Consider the following 17,030-nt stretch of genomic DNA (forward strand, 5'->3'; position numbering starts at 1 on the left):
AGGGGGTATTGGGCTCAGAGCCTCCTCCGTGACACCTGATCTCCCCGCAGAGCCTGCCCTCTCTGAACAAAGGGGCCCCAGTACCCAGGGGAAAGGTATCCTCAGATTCTGGGTCTTACTTCTTGGAAGGAAGTAGAGAAGGACGGCCTCATTCACGGATTTCTCTGGGTGCCCCCCATGGGCGTCTGCAAGGCCCCGCTGTCGGTCTTCCCATGCTGCTGGGCAGCTCCCACAGCTCCCCAACGTGCAAGTGGCCAACAGCCCCGCATTCTGTGACCACGCTCCGCTGGGGAAGTCTGCAAGTCAAAGGCCGTGGGGGCTCTGCTGTGGGCCCCGAGGGTCGGGTGCCCTGATGGGTCTCTGGACAAGGGTCTGTGATGGGAGTTTCTCTCTTCCACACAGGTGGGCACGGGGCCAGGCGTGGGCTTCAATGTCAACATGGCTTTCACTGGTGGCCTTGACCCCCCCATGGGAGATGCGGAGTACTTGGCGGCCTTCAGGTGAGTGTCCTGGCTTTCTGTCCCGCAGGGCAGTCACGAAGCAATCAAGTGCCGCCGCCTTGTCCCCAGCTCTTGCTCCGTTTTCCTGATGTTCTCCAGCCTTGCTCTGCTTCCTGCACACGCGGACGCATCTGGGGCCGTGGCTCCAGTCCCCCTCGTGGTGGCCAGCAGACATGGGCATTTGCACAGTTCGGAGAGATGGGCTCTGGGGTGATGCACACGGCTCTGTGGACACGTGTGTATGCGTGTCTGCAGATACATGTGCACGTGGCCGTGCATGCGGAGGCATGTGTGCAGGTGTGCCCACGTGTGCATGCGCGTGTCTCTGGTGGTGCGACTCCATTCAGGGACTGGTCTGTGAGCGTTCTGCTGGAGCCACGGCTCCCTGCTCCGTGGGGACTTCTGTGGGCCACAGGAGCCCTCAAAGCATCTCCTGGCTCCTGTCTAAACTCAGCATGGTGGTTGGCTTTGAGCACACGGGTAGCTCTGTGGATGGAAGTTCCCTTCCCAGCTGCTCCGTGGTTCACAGAAGCAATAGCTCAGGTGTGACGAGGCCAGGGCAGGAGGGTAGCCTCTCGGGCAGGGCGGCCGTGTTCCCAGGTCGGAGCCCAGCACCACCCTAAGTGCTTCTCTGCCAGGATCATCCCCTGCATCACTTTTCATCTCATCTCATTGGTTTAACGTTGATGGTTCTTCTTACTCCTGATCAGAAGGAATATAATTTTGGCAGTTGCTTGTCTAATTTAAGGGAGAGGGACGCCCCCAAATGGTACAACATCTGGAAGTTTGCCAGTGTACACGGTCGCCTGCCAGCAACTCAAGGTCCAGATGGTGCAGCACCAGCAGCAGGGTCCTCCCGGCTGTCCAGGGGACACCCTGCAGCCAGCACCCTTTTATCCTATCCCTGCCCGAGAGGTGGAAGCCCTGTGGGGATGAGGCAGCCCTGGGCACCAGAGGGCCAGCTCTGGTGTGGGCAGAGGGTGGCGCTGTGCTAGGACTGGGATACAGTGTGGGGGTGGGGGGCTCTGCATGACCAGCCTGCTCACGGCTGGGCTTCCACGAGACCACATCCCTTAGGTGCTCTGGTCCCAGCATGGGGACACCTGGCTCCGGGAGGTCGTCCTTCAGCCCCAGGGACCCCCCACCCCCCCACCCCAGACCCCCGTTCTGGGCCAGCCTTTAAGATGAACTCTTCGCTCTGAGTTGCTGTTGACATTCTGTTTTCATCTTTTGCCAAGCGTGTAGACGATGATACCTTATCAAATGAACTTTGTAAAGCTTAAATAGCTCCTTTGAAAAAGAAAATTGTTTCAGGATTGGGTTTTTTTTATTGATTTTAATGTAAAATAGCACTTTGAAGTTTACAATTTATGGTTCCCTGGGTATCGATCGATGGGGGAAGAAGGGTCAGGATCCGCTTTCCCCTTTCTTCTGTGCTTCTCCCCCTGGTTGGGGGGTCCCCCAGGGACAGTGTGTGCCTCAGGGGCAGCACCTTGTTACTCAGACCCGTTGCCTGCCACGTTGCATTTCAGGAGATCAAGCCTGAGATGAAGAAGAGATAAGAAAGGTGCCCCTAATGAAATCCAGAAGGAGCGGCACTTTCTCCCCAGGCTCAGATCGAGGAGAAACGGCAACCCTAATTCAAACCAGTGCGCCGCCAGACGGGCTTTGAAGTCTGCCGAGCCCAGGCAAGGGCTCTAGGCAGACAGACAGCACGGTGTGCTCTCAGCCCTCGCCTGCCTGCCGTCTGGGGGCGAGCAGGTCGCCCGTGCCGTCAGGAAATGACACTGGGATTACGTGTGCTTCTAAATCGCGACTTTCATTTAAATGTGATTTTATAAAGTTTATCAAAGATGTCAGAGAAACTGGATATTTGAAAGTGGTAACTTTAATCTTTTAATGAACTGAGATTTGCCTTTAAATTGAGCAGCCGAGCAGATTGATTTCACATCCCCCAACCTTTCAGGCATGACCTAAAGATTGACGCTCTTTGAACTTCTGTTACTTCCGTAAGGTGTTTTGGGGGGTTAGGGTGGCTTTTTTTTTTAAACAAAAACCAAAAATCAGTATTTTTTTGTTGTCGTGGTGAAATGCACAGAATGCTTCCTGTCTTAGCCACGTGGCAGATGCTGTTCAGCGGCGCCCACCGCGCTCACAGTGCCCAGGCCAATCCTCAGAGGCCCCGCCTCCCGTCTGGGACATGCCGTTGTGAAGATATCGGATGCCAACCCCTGGACTTCATTTACCGAAGGCGGTTATGTCTCTCAAGGGCATCAAAGTCTTTTCCCATGTGGACGTTTTACCCGGGACGTCCCATGGTGATTAGAAGCAGAGTGCGTGCACATGTCCAGCCAGCCTTCCTGGAGGGTGGTGCGGCAGTGGGACAGAGCAGGCCAGTGCAGTGATGGGGTGCTGGGACACCTGCCCACGGCAGGACAGAAGCTTCCTGGTTGAATCCTGGAGGAATGAGCCCAGGACAGGGTGTCAGACCTCCCCATGGGAGAAGCCCTGCAGGTGCAAACCCATGGGCATGTGGGGCCATCTCTGGGGACGTGGGCATGTGTCCCAGCACCCCATCACTGCACTGGCCTGCCAGGTTGTGTCCTAGCAAGATGAGGGGAGCAGCTGGGAGAGGCCTGGGCTGCGGCATCCGGTCCGGGAGAGACTGCTCATCGGGGCAGTCGTGGGTCTGTGGGACGGCCTCAGCAGGCAGCACTGCCCCTGCTGTTCATTCCTGGTGGGGGCGGGGGGCGGTGGCAGGGAGAGAGGAGGGACGTCCCAGCATCACCAGAGCTGGGTGAGCACTGCACAGAGAGCCGTGAGGCATATGGGTCCAGGGGCCATGGGGGTGTGGGGTTGGGGCATAAAGGAGTTGGGTCAGCCGAGGGCCTAGCCCAGTGTCTGGCCTTGCCCTGGGGGCCTACGCAGTCTCGCCGTCCACAGTGCCCATGGGGTGGACAGGATGATGGGCATCACTGTCAGGGGATAGCCGGAACACAGTGCTGGGTTCCCGTTTCTGTCTGTGTTCTGACTCACTGGAATCTTTGGTGGACCTGGTGGCCCCAGTGATGTGCTCCCAGGGCCTTGCGGCCGTGCTGCTCAGAGGCTGGGCCCGCTGTGCAGGTTGCACACTGTGAGCAAACACGCCAGCCCCCTCCCGTTCCTGGAAGCAAGGGTTTGTACAGCATACAACAGGAGGAGTTCCCGGTTACCAAATGCTGTGGTTCTTAAGGTTGTGCCGTCAGCCACCAAGGGTGCTAGGCTCCTGGGAGACGGGGTCTGTCCATTCAGGAGCAACGTTCGTCCATCCGTTGGGCGATTCCACCTCCCGTGAGCTCTCCAGCTGCAGACGCAAAGCTGCTGCCTCTGCCATGTGGGCTCTCCGGCGCCTCATGATAGGAGAGGTTTGTTAGCCAGTGGTGTGGACCGTGTTACCAGGGCCCTCGGAGGCTCTGGTCTGCCCCCCACGCTCCCAGGTGCTCTCTGGCATGGGTGGGCACAGCCCCGACGACAGCGCCACGGGCCCAATGACTTCCGCTGATAACCATGAGTTTGGTGTGCTTTGTGCTGGGCCCAGGTTGGGAGACAAATCAAAAGGCCGTTTCCTTCCAGAAACTGAAACCAACTGTTGAACAGGTGACTGCGTTCAGACTCCCCTGTGGTTTTGGAGACATGTTCATGCATCCTGCATACTCTGATGTCCACTGGTGGCTTACAAAAAACCTGCTGTTAGCTCTGCGTGCCCCATGAACGTGCCCAGCACTGTCACGACCGCGGAACAGCCCTGGACTGACAGTGGGCACATGTCTCACTCGCAAATGGTGCTCATGCCACCCCGTCTGTCGTGCCAGCTCGCACCCATCCTGGACACGCGGCCTTCCTCCGTGGAGGTGCATGGCGTGGCCCATGAGCTGCAGGGATGAGGGGCGGGCTGTGTCCATGCAGAGCTTACCAGCTGCCAGCCCCGACAAGGCCACAGGAAGGGAGTGGGCAGTGTCCCGGGGCTGCTCCCAGGAGGAGCAAGCAGACAGGCCCAGGGTCTGTCCCTGAGCGCCCGCCCCCACAGCCAGGACACACAGAGGCGGCTCAGGGGACACAATGGTGGTGTCGATGGTGGTGTTCCCGAGAGCCATGTGCTATCTGCTTTCCTGCGGTAAGGGCTGCACCAAGTATGGATACCAGCCCATCTCCTCCTCCTGCCTCTGAGGGGACAGTGGACGGTCTGCTGCCTTGGGGAGCCCTCGCCCACCCCCTCTAGCCCCAGGCTGCCCTGTGGGAGGTCTGAGATGGCTCCACAGAAACACTGCCCTTAAAGTGATGGTTTGAGAGAAGGGCTGCTGTAAACATTTAGATCTCTTATCACACACTAAGTTCTTTGTTAAAATTTTGTTCTAGAAATAAAAGGCAAGGGAGGCCAAATCCACATTTCTTTTGTGACATCTCTGAAGTGTGGGGGTCCTGAGTGGGATGATGACATGGGGTTTCGAGAAGTCCAGCGGGATCAGCCGCGTCCAGCCCCCCTTGTAGGTGAAGAAGCAGAGTCCCTCCAGGGGCAGTGACATTTCTCAGGGCTCCCGAAAACTGGCCTAGAGACAGCTCTGCGCACCAGGCTCTCAGCAGCCCTGAAGCCCTTCTCAGCCTCCACAAGTGACTGAGAGGACAACCCGGAGGCTTCCAAACCAGGAAACTGCAGTGTGTGTGCGCACATGAGCAGCTCGTGCTTATGCGTGGCTGGTGGGCCCGTGGCCTGCTCGCGCACACAGACACGGGCTTTCACGTGTTGTTTTGATTGGCTTCGCGGCCATGCCACACAGCACGTGTAGATGCCAGGGGCCCTCTTGGGGTTAACTTCCTCTAATGATGATTTTAACAGGGCTTTTTATGTAATTTTGTGGGGGGATTAGAAACGGACTAGCCCGGAGGTCCTTCGGAGAACTAGGCCCACCGCGTGCGCTTGCTGCAAAAGCAGAGGCACTTTGGGAATGAGCCGGTGTCTAAACAGGCGTGTGTGGTTGTCACGGAAGGAAGGTCTTGGCAGTGAGATCACACCAAATGCAGGGCTGAAACCGTTCTTCTGCCTGAAGACAAAGTCTCTGTGACAGGAACTACATTAAAATAATCAAAGAACCACCTGTCTGGAAGGGCAAAGGCAGTGGAGGGCATCGGCAAGTGTAGACCGGACCTGCTGGCCTTCAGGTGCCACCGAGGGAAACGGGGCCTCCCGCAGGAAGGCAGGCCGCGTCTCCAGCCGCAAGGTGAACCTTCCCCAGCTCCTGAGATGCTCCCCCGTGCTCCCGCCCGCACCCAGAGCCTCCTACCTTCCAGCCGCCAAGGCTGGACTGTCAGCCCATGCTTCGGCGTGGGCCCTGAAGTGAGCAGTCTGCTTCAGAGACTCGGCACACTTTCTGTTGACAGAACCTGAGGACTTCCACAGCCTCCCAGTGCACACGAGGAAGCATGTTACAGTCCAAGGTGGGCATGCACACTGAAGAACATTCCAGAGTTGGCCCGATGGGAGTCTAAAGTGGGTCTGGGCCACATCCTACCATTTTAGATTTATAGGAACCTACTACGCACACGTGTTCACAAACGGGTGTGGCCGCTTCCCCACAACAAGGGCAGCATGAGTCATGGCCCCAGGTCCTGTGGCCTGAGGATGACATTCACTCTCTGGCCGGCGGCGGGAATGTCTGCTGCTCCCCGGTCAGGAGTCACGGTATGTTCCCACAGCCCCCGACAGCTGGCCCCCTGGCACAGACCTGGGTCTCCTGCAGCCACTTGCACAGCCTGAGGCAGATGCCGTCCAGAGGCGGCTGCATGAAGTGGGCACGGCCTCAGAGGAGAGGAGAGGAGAGAGGGGAGAGGCATGTGAGGCTCTGGAGCCAACCCTGGCCTGTGACCACCCAGTTTGAAGTTCCAGAAGTGAGGTTCTCGGCTGGCCGAGCACCCGCGTGTGAAGCTGGTGCCTGTCCGTACAGCTGACTTTTTCAGTGCCTGACTTGATCAGAGCGGCTTGCTGGCGGGGTCTTCAAGCAGTGGGCCATGCGTGTCGCACACCTCCTGCAGAGATGGGTGATGGGATTCTAACGTCCTGTGTAGTGTTCCAGAGCTCCCATCACTTCACCCCCTGAAACCAGAGGGACTGCTCTGGAGGATCACAGTCTGGAATCATTCTGAGAGGAGAAACCGCAAATTTTTCTTGCGTTGGCCAACGCTGGTGCTTTACGGAGTTGACTTTGCAGACATAAAGGGCGGATTTCAGGGCAAATTTTGTTTTGTACTACAAGGCCTGAGAGACTGTGGAGGCTCTTGTCCCAGCCCTGCTGCGCTTTGGCCCTGGTGTTCCTGCTGACCTGGGTGGGACAGGACCGTGGGCCAGACTGGGGGCCTGCAACCAGCTCCCCATGCGGGCCTCTGGGTACGCGTTTGACCGACTTGAGAGTCAGAGTTGATTCGCGGGACTGTGTGCCGTGGGAAGCTGTGGAAGCAGGTCTTTGATGCCACAGAAACCTAGTCCAGCCTGCGGGAGATAGGGAGAGTTGGGCAAGCAGAGAGGAGGCCCACGCGTGTAGGGCACGTGGGTGACGGCGAGCCATCTCCAGGCCCACTGCAGGCACACGGCCCACAGGAGGGAGACTCTGAAGTCCAAGGTGGTGGGTTCAAAATCAAAGAAAGCAAGCGTAACTGACAGATGAAGTTGTTCAGCTTCTCATCGTGATACTTACACAGAGCTTAGAGCGCGTATTAGTAGGACAAGCTGGTGGAGTTCGACTCTGCTTGCCGTGGTTGTTTCCTGTTAAGTGTTTTTTCTACTTTTCAAGTGGAGAGTTTTCCTTGTTTCCCCAGTATCCCTAAACTGCTGAACTTCTCCCTGGGTGTTTATACTTTTAGCCTGTCTATTCCCTTAAATCTGATCCCCACTTGTCCCTTTACGGGTCCCAGGTGTCAGCTTAGCCTGGCGGTCACGCTTGCACGCATGCCTGCGGTCACGCCATCACGTGGGCTGCTGCTGTGGCTGCAGGTGAGTGGAAGGAACAAAGGACCCCCTCCAGGCCAGGGCTGCTCAGGGGCTCCCCCACCTCCCCAGACACACAGCTCTGGGTCCCTGGTACTGGGGGCAGTCGGTGGCCATGCCTGTCTTGAATCGGCCATCTAGAACGAGTGCAGGGGTTGGGACAGCCACCCGCAGCTGCAGGAGTGAGACAGGATGGGCAGGGATGGGGGTGGAGAGGACCTTCAGCAGCGTGGACAGCTGGTGCTGGTGGGGGGGGCTGTAGGTCGCCTCCAACATACCAGCAGGGCTTCTCAAGAATCCTTGTGCCTTGGCTTTGCTGTGCATTTATACTGGGGCTTACTGGTTTGGACATTTAGGATATCAGCGGGATGAACCATGATCACACTGGACTGACCTCCTCCTGAGTGTGAGCCATGAGATCCCAGCTCCTATGTGCAGCCCTCACCCTGCTGACCTTGAGACAGGGCAGGCTCTGTCAGTGGCCATCCACCCCCGCTCCATGGCCGTGTCCCCACCTGACCCCATGTCACCTTCTCCTTTGCAGGACCGTGGTCATGCCCATAGCAAACGAGTTTGCCCCAGATGTGGTGCTGGTGTCATCAGGCTTCGACGCTGTGGAGGGTCACCCCACGCCCCTTGGTGGCTACAACCTGTCTGCCAAATGTAAGTTGGGTTTGCAGATGGCCCAGGAACAGTCTGGATTCTGCTGTGTTTATGGTTAGGTTCAAGCCTCCCCTTTGGTAACAACGGGAGGAGGCTCTCCTCATCATGACTTACCAGGAACATGAGCACACTGGCCACCCCAGTGAGCAGAGGGCGCACAATGGGGCCGTGTGGACCAGGACACAGGGTTGCTCTCCTGGGGGCTATGCTCCGGCATGGACCTCCGAGCCCCCGGTAGCCCATGCAGTGACCCAGCAGAGGATCAAGAGGGAGCTGTGTGCCCAGCACCCCTCCATGCACAGCCAGCTGCTGCCATCTGTGTTCAAGACCCCCGGGCTTCCCCCGACTTAGAGGGGATTCTGTCCTGGGGCCCCGCAGTAAAGTGGGTGCGGCAGTGCAGCCAGGCAGGTGGCCTCGTGCTCTCCCAGGGCACCAAAGAGGGATGCGTATGGCCCAAGGTAGCACGTTAGGCTTGCGCAGGTGCAACCTTTACTGAAAGAGACTTTGTTGCGAAAATGTGCTCACATCATGTGAGCTGTAGGCGAATTGGGATCACCGCAGCCTCATAACAATGAACAAGTTCAAAACATTGTGAGAATTACAGAAATGTGACAGACGCTGAGCGAGCAGACACCGTGGGAGAACGGTGGCCCCAGGTGCACCTGTTTCGGGGCAGCCACAGACCTTCCCTCTGTGAGAGTGCATTCAGGGGAAGTGTAGGCTGGGGTGCACCCGGGGTCCTCGCGGCAGCCTTGGGGCCTGCATCCCTGTGTCCGTCAGAGACAAAGCCCAGCCTTTGGGACATTTCGGCCTCACTGGGCCCACAGCCGCCGGGGAGCACAGCCTAGCCCTGGGCCCCGTGTGCTGACGGCAGCAGGTGGTGGGGCTGCTGTTTGGGGGCAGTGGGGTGGTTCAGCTCCCATCGATGCCGGCCGGTTCTGGCACAGATGGTAATCACTGTGACCCGCCAGGCGCTTTCTGCGGGCAGGAGGAGATGTGAGTTCGGGGGGTGTGCTGCGCTTGTCAGGGAAAGCCAGACCCACCGGACAGGGGGTGAGAGTCCTGGAGGGGCCCGCCCGGGGGTGTGTGTGCCCAGCGCACTGCTGACCGGAACCCCTGGGCCTCTGATCCCCGGGCTGCGAGGGCACAGCTGTGGGGACGCACTCATGCTCCCCCCTCCACGGTCCCAGCAGGAAACTGAGGGCTCCTCCTGGGGTTCCTTCCTTCCTTCCCCCAAACGAGATGATTTGCGGCGTTATAAAATCAAAGCACCCAAACCGTAATTCCTACTCTCAAACAGATCAAAAAGAATCCTGAACTGAGATTCTTCAATGACTGTGTTCCAGGCAGACCTGGCTTCCATTAGGTTTCAGAGCACCGGCCCCCTGGGTCTCTGTAATGTGATGTAATGCGTTTCTGGGCGCTTTGATCGGCGGCCAGACGTCGGCTCGCGGCCCGCCCTCACCCTCCGCTTGCATCTCCCGTTTCCTCTTGCAGGTTTCGGGTACCTGACGAAGCAGCTGATGGGCTTGGCGGGCGGCCGGATCGTTCTGGCGCTGGAGGGGGGCCACGACCTCACGGCCATCTGCGACGCCTCGGAAGCATGTGTTTCTGCTTTGCTGGGCAACGAGGTAGGACGGCCAAGGGGCCCAGGGCTGCTCTATGCACGGGCTCCGGGTTCACGCTCGCCCCATAGTGGGACTGTTGCCCATTCGACGAGGCCCTCTGGTCCGCGGGGAGGGAAGCGAGCGAGAGGACTGTCAAGAACCCCTTTCTCTGTAAAGGTGGTTCAGGGTCCTGTACTTTAAAGATGCTCAGCTTTGCATGTGGATTGAGAGTATTTTAATCTCCTCCCTTCCTTCCGTGTGGACGGTCCGTTCTTGGAGGGGTTCCCAGGTAACTTCTGGGGGCAGTGTCACGGAGGGGCAGGGGCATGGAGCTCCACCTCCCTGCTCTGAGTCCATAGGTGATGCCCAAGCCGGGGGCCCTGTGCTGTGTCCCCACTGAGGCCACGGGACAAAGTCTGGGAGACGCTGGCTTGCGCAACTAAGCTCAGAGGGTCCAGACAGAGAGAGTGAATGGTTCAAGGGAGAGAGTTCGTGGGAGCCTCACGTTCTGGAATGACACTGGGCCAGGGCCCCTTCCTCCTGGCTGGCTGGTGCTCCCCATGGGGAGGGCTGCCCGGCTGGGGGTGGAGCCGACGTCGGGAGGGGAGGTGCCGCCCTCCATGGGATGCTCTGCAGCTCGCTGAGCCCCTGAAGTTTGTGACGTGAAACCTACCTGCATCTTCCACTTTGTGCTCTTCCTGAAATTCTCAGTCCATCCACAGGCCTTTGGAGATGGGGTCCCACACCTGCCTCCTGCATCCCTGGAAGGAGCGTGGGGCGGGTCCCAGAAGCAAGTCAGCTGTCGCTCTGGGGAGGGCAGGCAGGGTGTCTGGGTCCCCGGCCTGGCCCGCAGCAGGGAGGTGCTGGGGGCCATGCTGGGGAACGCCTGGAGATGGCCCACGAACTCTGTTCCCATGCTGTGCCTGGGACTCACGGCCCCTTCCTCAGGAGATGAGATGGGCATGTACAGGTCTGCGGTGTGTGAGGACACCGTCCAGGAGAGCAGGTTCCCTGGGCATCCAGTGGGGCTGCCATGGTCCCTGTGCCAGTCACCCTCCTGCTGGTCACCACCAAGATTCAAGGGAGCCTGAGCGACAGGGCCCTGGAATGAGGCTGGAAGACACACAGCTCAGGACAAGCCATGCCAGCCACACAGCACTACCCCACATGGCGCAGGTGGTGCTGGGACACCCGGGCCACTCGTGGGGAGTCCTGTCCAGAGAAGGCTGAGAGAGCAGAGTGGCTTGGAGGGCGGGTGCCAGGGAGGCCAAGGTGGAAACTACCCCGTGTCCCAGGTGCTGGTCGAGGAGGACCTGGTGAGGAGGGCGCCCCTCCCACTGCACTGACCCCTGTTGGGAGATGCCAAGGCCAGACAGCCCTGAAGCCCTTGGAGAGGGTGACGTGAGGAGCACCAGCCACTTCCCCCGAGCAGGGCTGCCCTGCCTGCCCTAGGAAGGCCCCCCACTGAGGTTCCCCTCAGGCGCCATCAGACATGTCAGTGGGGCCCCATCCCTGTGGTGTCCCAGCCTGGAAGCTTGAGCTCCAGTTACAGTTCCTGCAGGAGGGGAGTCTCCAAGAGCAGGTTCAGGATCACCCTGACACTGCACTCGTAGACCCCCATCAGGGACACACAGCAGACAGCTGCACCCACAAGGCCTTTGAGGAGGGCCCTGACGGGAGATGCAAAGCGGGGTTCAAGCAGGCTCTCAAAGGCCCGTATCCAGTTTGACTGCCTCCAGCAAGAAGGGGCGGGGTGAGGACATGTAGACAGGTCTCCAGTGATAGGACGCAGGGCTCTGTCCTCAAGCCGTTATCAGTCAGTGTTGTTCCCTTTGACTTGGGTGAGCCACAGAAGGCCGGCTGCAGACACAGTAGGATGAGGTGCATAGCCTGTGCCCCTCCAGGCTCAGGGGGGACCAAGCTGACCACATGGCGTTTGGAGGCAGGTGTGAGGTCTGGACCCAGGTCCTGGCGTCAGCCATACGAGCGCAAGATCATGGGTGAGCATGGCCTGACTTGGGGTCCAACCCTTGGGAAGCTCTGTGCATGTTCTCTCTGTGAGCTGGCCCCAGCAGGGGTGGAAGGCCAGGTGTCCCTGGGGAGTGTGGCACCAGGAAGGAGGGCCACAGTGTCTCACTCTTGGGTCCACTCACCCAGAGAAGGGCAGGGACCTAGTGGGCACAGTCTCTGGGCAGCAGCTGAGGAGGAAACCCTTCCTGTGTGCTCTGGGGTGACAGCCCTCGGGGGCTGAGCTCAGGGGCTAGAGGAGGAGAGTTGAGATCCTCAGCACCAAGACTGAGTAGACCCAGCAGCCAGAGTCCCTGGGACCGGCTCCCCGCAAGGAATGGCTTTGCGTCTGTGTGCCCTGTGGGCTCCAGAGCTCGTGCTCGCTGACCGCCGTGGGGGCAGGCCGTGACCAGCCTGGGCTGTGGGTGGTGGGCTTCAGGTGGCTCTGTTGTCTCCTCTCAGCCTTCTGTCACACATGCTGTTCACTTTAAGCTCAGTCACCGGGAGACCCCAGAGCCCTGTGACATGTCTCCTTCCTGGTCAGGTGGTTATCAATGCACTCGACTCTTCTAGAATAAAATACCAGCCCGCATTTTAGACTTTTCACCTTCCACTTACCGTCTCTTTACATAAAGCTGTCTTCTCCCCCTCTTTTTGTTAGAGTTTAAAGGCAATTGAGTAATATATCCCAACCCTTTGGAAGCTTTTTGGTTCTCCTAGCTAGTTATTTTCAAATAACAATAAAGAACTTGGCTTTCAGCTCCTGCCTGTTCTTGCTTCCTGGGTGTTTGCTCTCCAACAAGAAAACCTTCTTTTCCTTAAGTACATCAAAGAGCAGGAAGCACTGGTTTTACCGAGGTCTCTTAAAAATCTTTCTAATGCAAGAAAGTTGGGGAGAGCCCCACTCCCTGTGTGTAGCCTCAGATGGTGAGGGCTGGAGCAGAGCCGGGTCTGCTGGGGGCGGGGGGTGGTTACATCGGAAGGTCACCTTCTCCTGAGAGCCCATCTGTGTGACTGTTTCAGCTTTAAGTTGTTGGCAACTGTCAGAGACAGTTGGCAATGAAAACTTGTTTCAGTGTGTCGCACAGGTGTGTAGGGACCCAGTAGTGTGGATGGAGGTGCAGGGAGCCCCATGGGCGGGTGCAGGGGCTGTTCTGGCTCACAACAGTGAGGGACCCGGGGCAGGTATCCCCCTCTAAGCAGGGGTTATGTGGGCCCCATCCTGTGGATCACGTGGCATTTCAAGGCCAAGTATCCCCTTTCAGCCCAAGTCTGGGATCAGCAAAGACTAGGGGGGTATCAGGTGAGACCAGTGTCCAGGAAGGCATCATCGGAGAACTTGGCCCCTTTGTTACATCATTACCCTGTGACAGCTCCTGGTGGTCACACTGACTTCGCAAGAGACAGGGACACAGAGACAGACGCAGCGGTGGGGACAGAGACGGGGCAGAGACACTGAACTACTCAACCGCACGGCCCTCACGCTGGCACTCACTGCCCCCCACCAGGCTCGGCTCAGCCAGTGGCAACCAGGTTGGTGGTATGCAGATGCTAGTCGGGGGACGCAGGGTCCCTGGCATGTGCTCCTGGCTTAGGGTGCTGAGTCACCTGCTAGTTCCTAAGGCGGGCTCTCACCGCATGCCAGAGGTCGGAGGAGCCTATGCACAGAGCGTCCTCCTTGCCCCATCCTCGCAGTCACAGTGGGATGGAGGACACGTGGTGACATGCTGACCCTCCCTGGCCCCCTTTCTAGAACAAGGATGAAGGTCAGTGGTTGCAGGCCACCTGGCTCGGCTCCCAGGACGGCAGGCAAGCAGGGTCCTAGCAGAAGAATCCCGTGTCCATGGGGCTCACCTTCTGTGGGTGCTTTTCCTAATCCCTCATCCTCTTCCGAGAGGATGTCACAGCAATGAGGACACAGCAAGACAGAAGAGCCGGGGGTGAGGGAGACCAGGTGGGCTGGGCTACCCAAGGTCAGTGGAAGGACCCAGGAGAGGTTCTCCCTGCAGCTAGAGAGAACCTGGTAGGGCTATTTCTCCAGCTGCTGTGGGAGCAAGCAACCGACAGTTCTTAGGGAACACTCGGCCAGGTCAGGAGCAAAGGGACCCTCCAGCCTGTTGTTGAAGGTCTGCTCTGCTGACAGCTGCTTCCCCGGGAGCCACCACCCCACACAGCAGCCGCCTGAGTGCCCGGAGGTCCCCTCTGGAGGCAGAGCACCGTGACTGCAGCCGAGGGCACAGAGCCCCCTGTGGTGTGATCCATGGTGCCAATGCCCCTGGAAAGGGGACGAGGACTGAGCTCTGTCCCTGGGGAGCAGCGTTGCTGAGGCCAAGAAGGCTGTGGGGCTTCCCTTGAGAAAAGGGCAAGCGCCCGCTGGGCCGACGGCACTGGAGGAGCAGAGAGGCTGGAGTCCGAGAGCAGGTGCACTGCTGTGGGGAGGCTGGTCAGGGCCTGGCAGGCACAGGTGTGCGTTCAGTGGGTGTGGGGTCACACAGCTGCACGTCGTCCTCCTGTGACGTCTTCTGTGTCCCCTGGAAAGAAGGGGGGGCAAGTATACCTGCTGGCTGACCGATGTGGGCCAGGGACCTGGCTGTATGGCTGCCCAGGGGCTCTGGACACCTGGTGCTGGTTGGAGAAAGGCCCCCAGTGGGGACAGGACAGGTGCACCCGAGGACAGGGGTCTGGCATCACCATGACTGACATTTTCCTGGCCGGCGCAGGTGCTCCCAACCGCATAGTTTTATGTATTCTGGAAAGCCTGAGCGTGGACCTGAGTTCTGCCAGCCTATTTTAATAACCCGCTTATCAGGGTGCTGTCACCTGTCAGTCCCCCACATGAACTGTGAGCAGTTTGAAACTATGGAGCAGGAAAAAGATTTCCATACCTAAAAAGACAGTGGGACCTCCAAGCAGATGTTACAGACCAGGCATGATCTGCACGGGGCAGTCTTCTCGTCCTCAAACTTGGATGGTCTCTGAGTTCTCCTGCCCACTCTGGCTGAGGCCAGCTTTTTAAAGACTGAGCTCGATAAGCTTCATTTCCGTTGTGGTTCTGAAGTCTACAGACTCAGATCAGGGTGAAGATGGCATGGGGTCTCCTGTCTGTCACCCTCAGGACAGGACTGTGTCTACAGCCGGCCCGCTTGTTCCCCCTGACGAGCCACCTCCCAAAGGAGGCCCATGGCACGAGTGCAGTGCTTTGGCATTAAGTGACGTACTTCTCCAGCTGAACCCCATTCTAGATCACAAGGACCTTTATCTCCCATTTCTCTGTTCCCCATGCCTGTACCCCACTCAGCCCTGTCTGCAGGAGAGGCCCAGCTGCCCTCCGAGGACGGACCAGACCACTTCCCCTGCCTGGCCACAGCAGGCTGTGCTCCCCAGGGAGCCATAGCAGCCTGCCCACCCGCACCCCGTGTCCCAGGACCCAGCTCTGCACTTTCCCATGGCGTTTAGCACCTTTGGACGTTCTGCTGGGTTTACTCACCCAGGAAGGTTTTAGCTTATTGGCAGTCTCTCCACAGGCATGAGATGCTGTCAGACAGGGGGATGGGTGTCTGCTTTGTTCACTGACAAACCCCAAGTGTATAGGACAGGGATTTGTGCTTTGTGGGCTGCCCTGAAAATATATATTAAATGAAAGAATAGAATCCCAGCTATTAAGGGGGTAATATTTTGAGCCATAAAGTTTCTCCCCTTTCCTGTCCTTTTTTCTTGAGTCGAGCCCAGAAGCAGCCCATGTCACGTCTCTGGCCCTGGAACAGAGCCCAGCACTGGTTGCTGGGCCGTGGGCCGAGCTGACCAGCTGACCAGCTGCCAGCGTGAGGGGCGCTTCCCAGGGCTCCTCCTCTCAGCCGTGTCATAGCCTCGCTCAGGCCCCTTCTGCTTTCCTCCTGAGACCGCGGAGGCCGTGCACGCTCTCTTCCCAGGGGCTGTCCCCTCGGACTTATGTGCACACTGCCCCTGGGAGGACACTTTGCCCCTAGGTTTGTTGTGATCTTTTCCCTGGGTGACATGTACCTACACGACAGGCAGAGCACAGAAGGTCCCCAGCATGAGGTGAGGACCCTTCTTCCCTGTTTGCTCCTGGTTCGAGTGCACAGTGAGGCCTCTGGGCTCCAGCAGCCTCTGCCAGGTGCCAGGGACAGAAGGAGTCAGCCCCTGTTATACCTGTGCCGATGGTAGGACAAGTTGATCCCCTGGGGTGGCTCGAGATGGGGGAGGTGACGGTGGCAGAGGGTGTTGGGGGGAGGGTGACACAAGACCCCAGAAGGCCCACCACCCCTGGAGTGTGGGTCCCGTGGGGAGACCAGCCGTGGGGAGCCCCCATCCCAGGACAAGGCAGGCAGCTGACCCGGGTGTGACTTTCTTGCTCTAATGCACCTCTGTGCTTCAGAGTGATAATCTATGGGATGAATTACGTTTCTAAAACCCTCTTTGTACTTCAAAGTGGTGACACTGAAGTTCTGACAAATACTGGAGTCAAGTGGGACAGGTGGGACCCCACAGGCTCTGATGACCCGGACCTGGTGGGCAGAGCTTCGTGCCTGGAAGACAGCTGGGCTCTGCTCCTCTATGCCCTCAGCAGAGGACCTGGATGAGCAAGCCGCTCTTGGGGAGGCCACTGTCTCCACGAGGGGTCCCAGCTGTCGGGGGCAGCAGAGCCGTTTTCTCGGCCTGGGACCCAGCGGGCTTTCGTAGGCTGGCGGCCAGGGTGAGCTCCCGGCACCAGGCCTTGGCGACACATGGTATTACAATGTTTGAGCTCTGCCGGTTGAGGGGTGAACAGCACCCGGGGCAGGCTGGATCAACTCCCTCATCAATCCCAGCGCCAGGCATCTTCCCAGGTGCCTGTTGGCAGCTTAGATGTTCTCTTCTAGTGAAGTTCATGGCTTTGGCCCATTTCCTGATAGACTGTATTTTTCCTGTTTATTCTTAGAGGGGGAAATTGGGTGGATGGGTGGGTGGATGAAAGGCAGGATGGGCAAATGTGTGGGTGGGTGGATGGGTGGACGGACAGATGGATGGGCAGATGGACAGGTGACTGGATGGGTGGGCAGGTGGATGGATGGATGGATGGGTGGGTAGGCAGATGGACTGATGAACAGTTAGGCATCTCCTATTTTCCTGACCTCTGGAGGAGTGACCGTGAGAACAGAGTAATCTCTTCCTTGACCGGGAGAGCTCTCCTGGGCCACGGGTCTCCTGTAGGTGAAAATCTAAAGTCACTCACTGAGC

The 17,030-nt window shown here is 58.4% G+C and overlaps 1 protein-coding gene across 2 annotated transcripts in view; it reads left to right on the forward strand.

Moving 5' to 3' along the window:
• The window catches only part of HDAC4 (histone deacetylase 4), a 150,688-nt gene that overhangs the window by 124,128 nt on the left and 9,530 nt on the right, over positions 1-17,030 (forward strand). For both annotated transcript variants that reach the window (XM_080799746.1, XM_080799747.1), the window contains 3 exons: positions 403-500; positions 8,060-8,178; positions 9,676-9,809. In XM_080799746.1, coding sequence (XP_080655872.1) covers positions 403-500; positions 8,060-8,178; positions 9,676-9,809 — 351 coding nt within the window. The remainder of the gene's footprint in view (positions 1-402; positions 501-8,059; positions 8,179-9,675; positions 9,810-17,030) is intronic.

This window comes from Martes martes, assembly GCF_963455335.1.
Source record: "Martes martes genome assembly, chromosome: 3".
Taxonomy (NCBI): Eukaryota; Metazoa; Chordata; class Mammalia; order Carnivora; family Mustelidae; genus Martes; species Martes martes.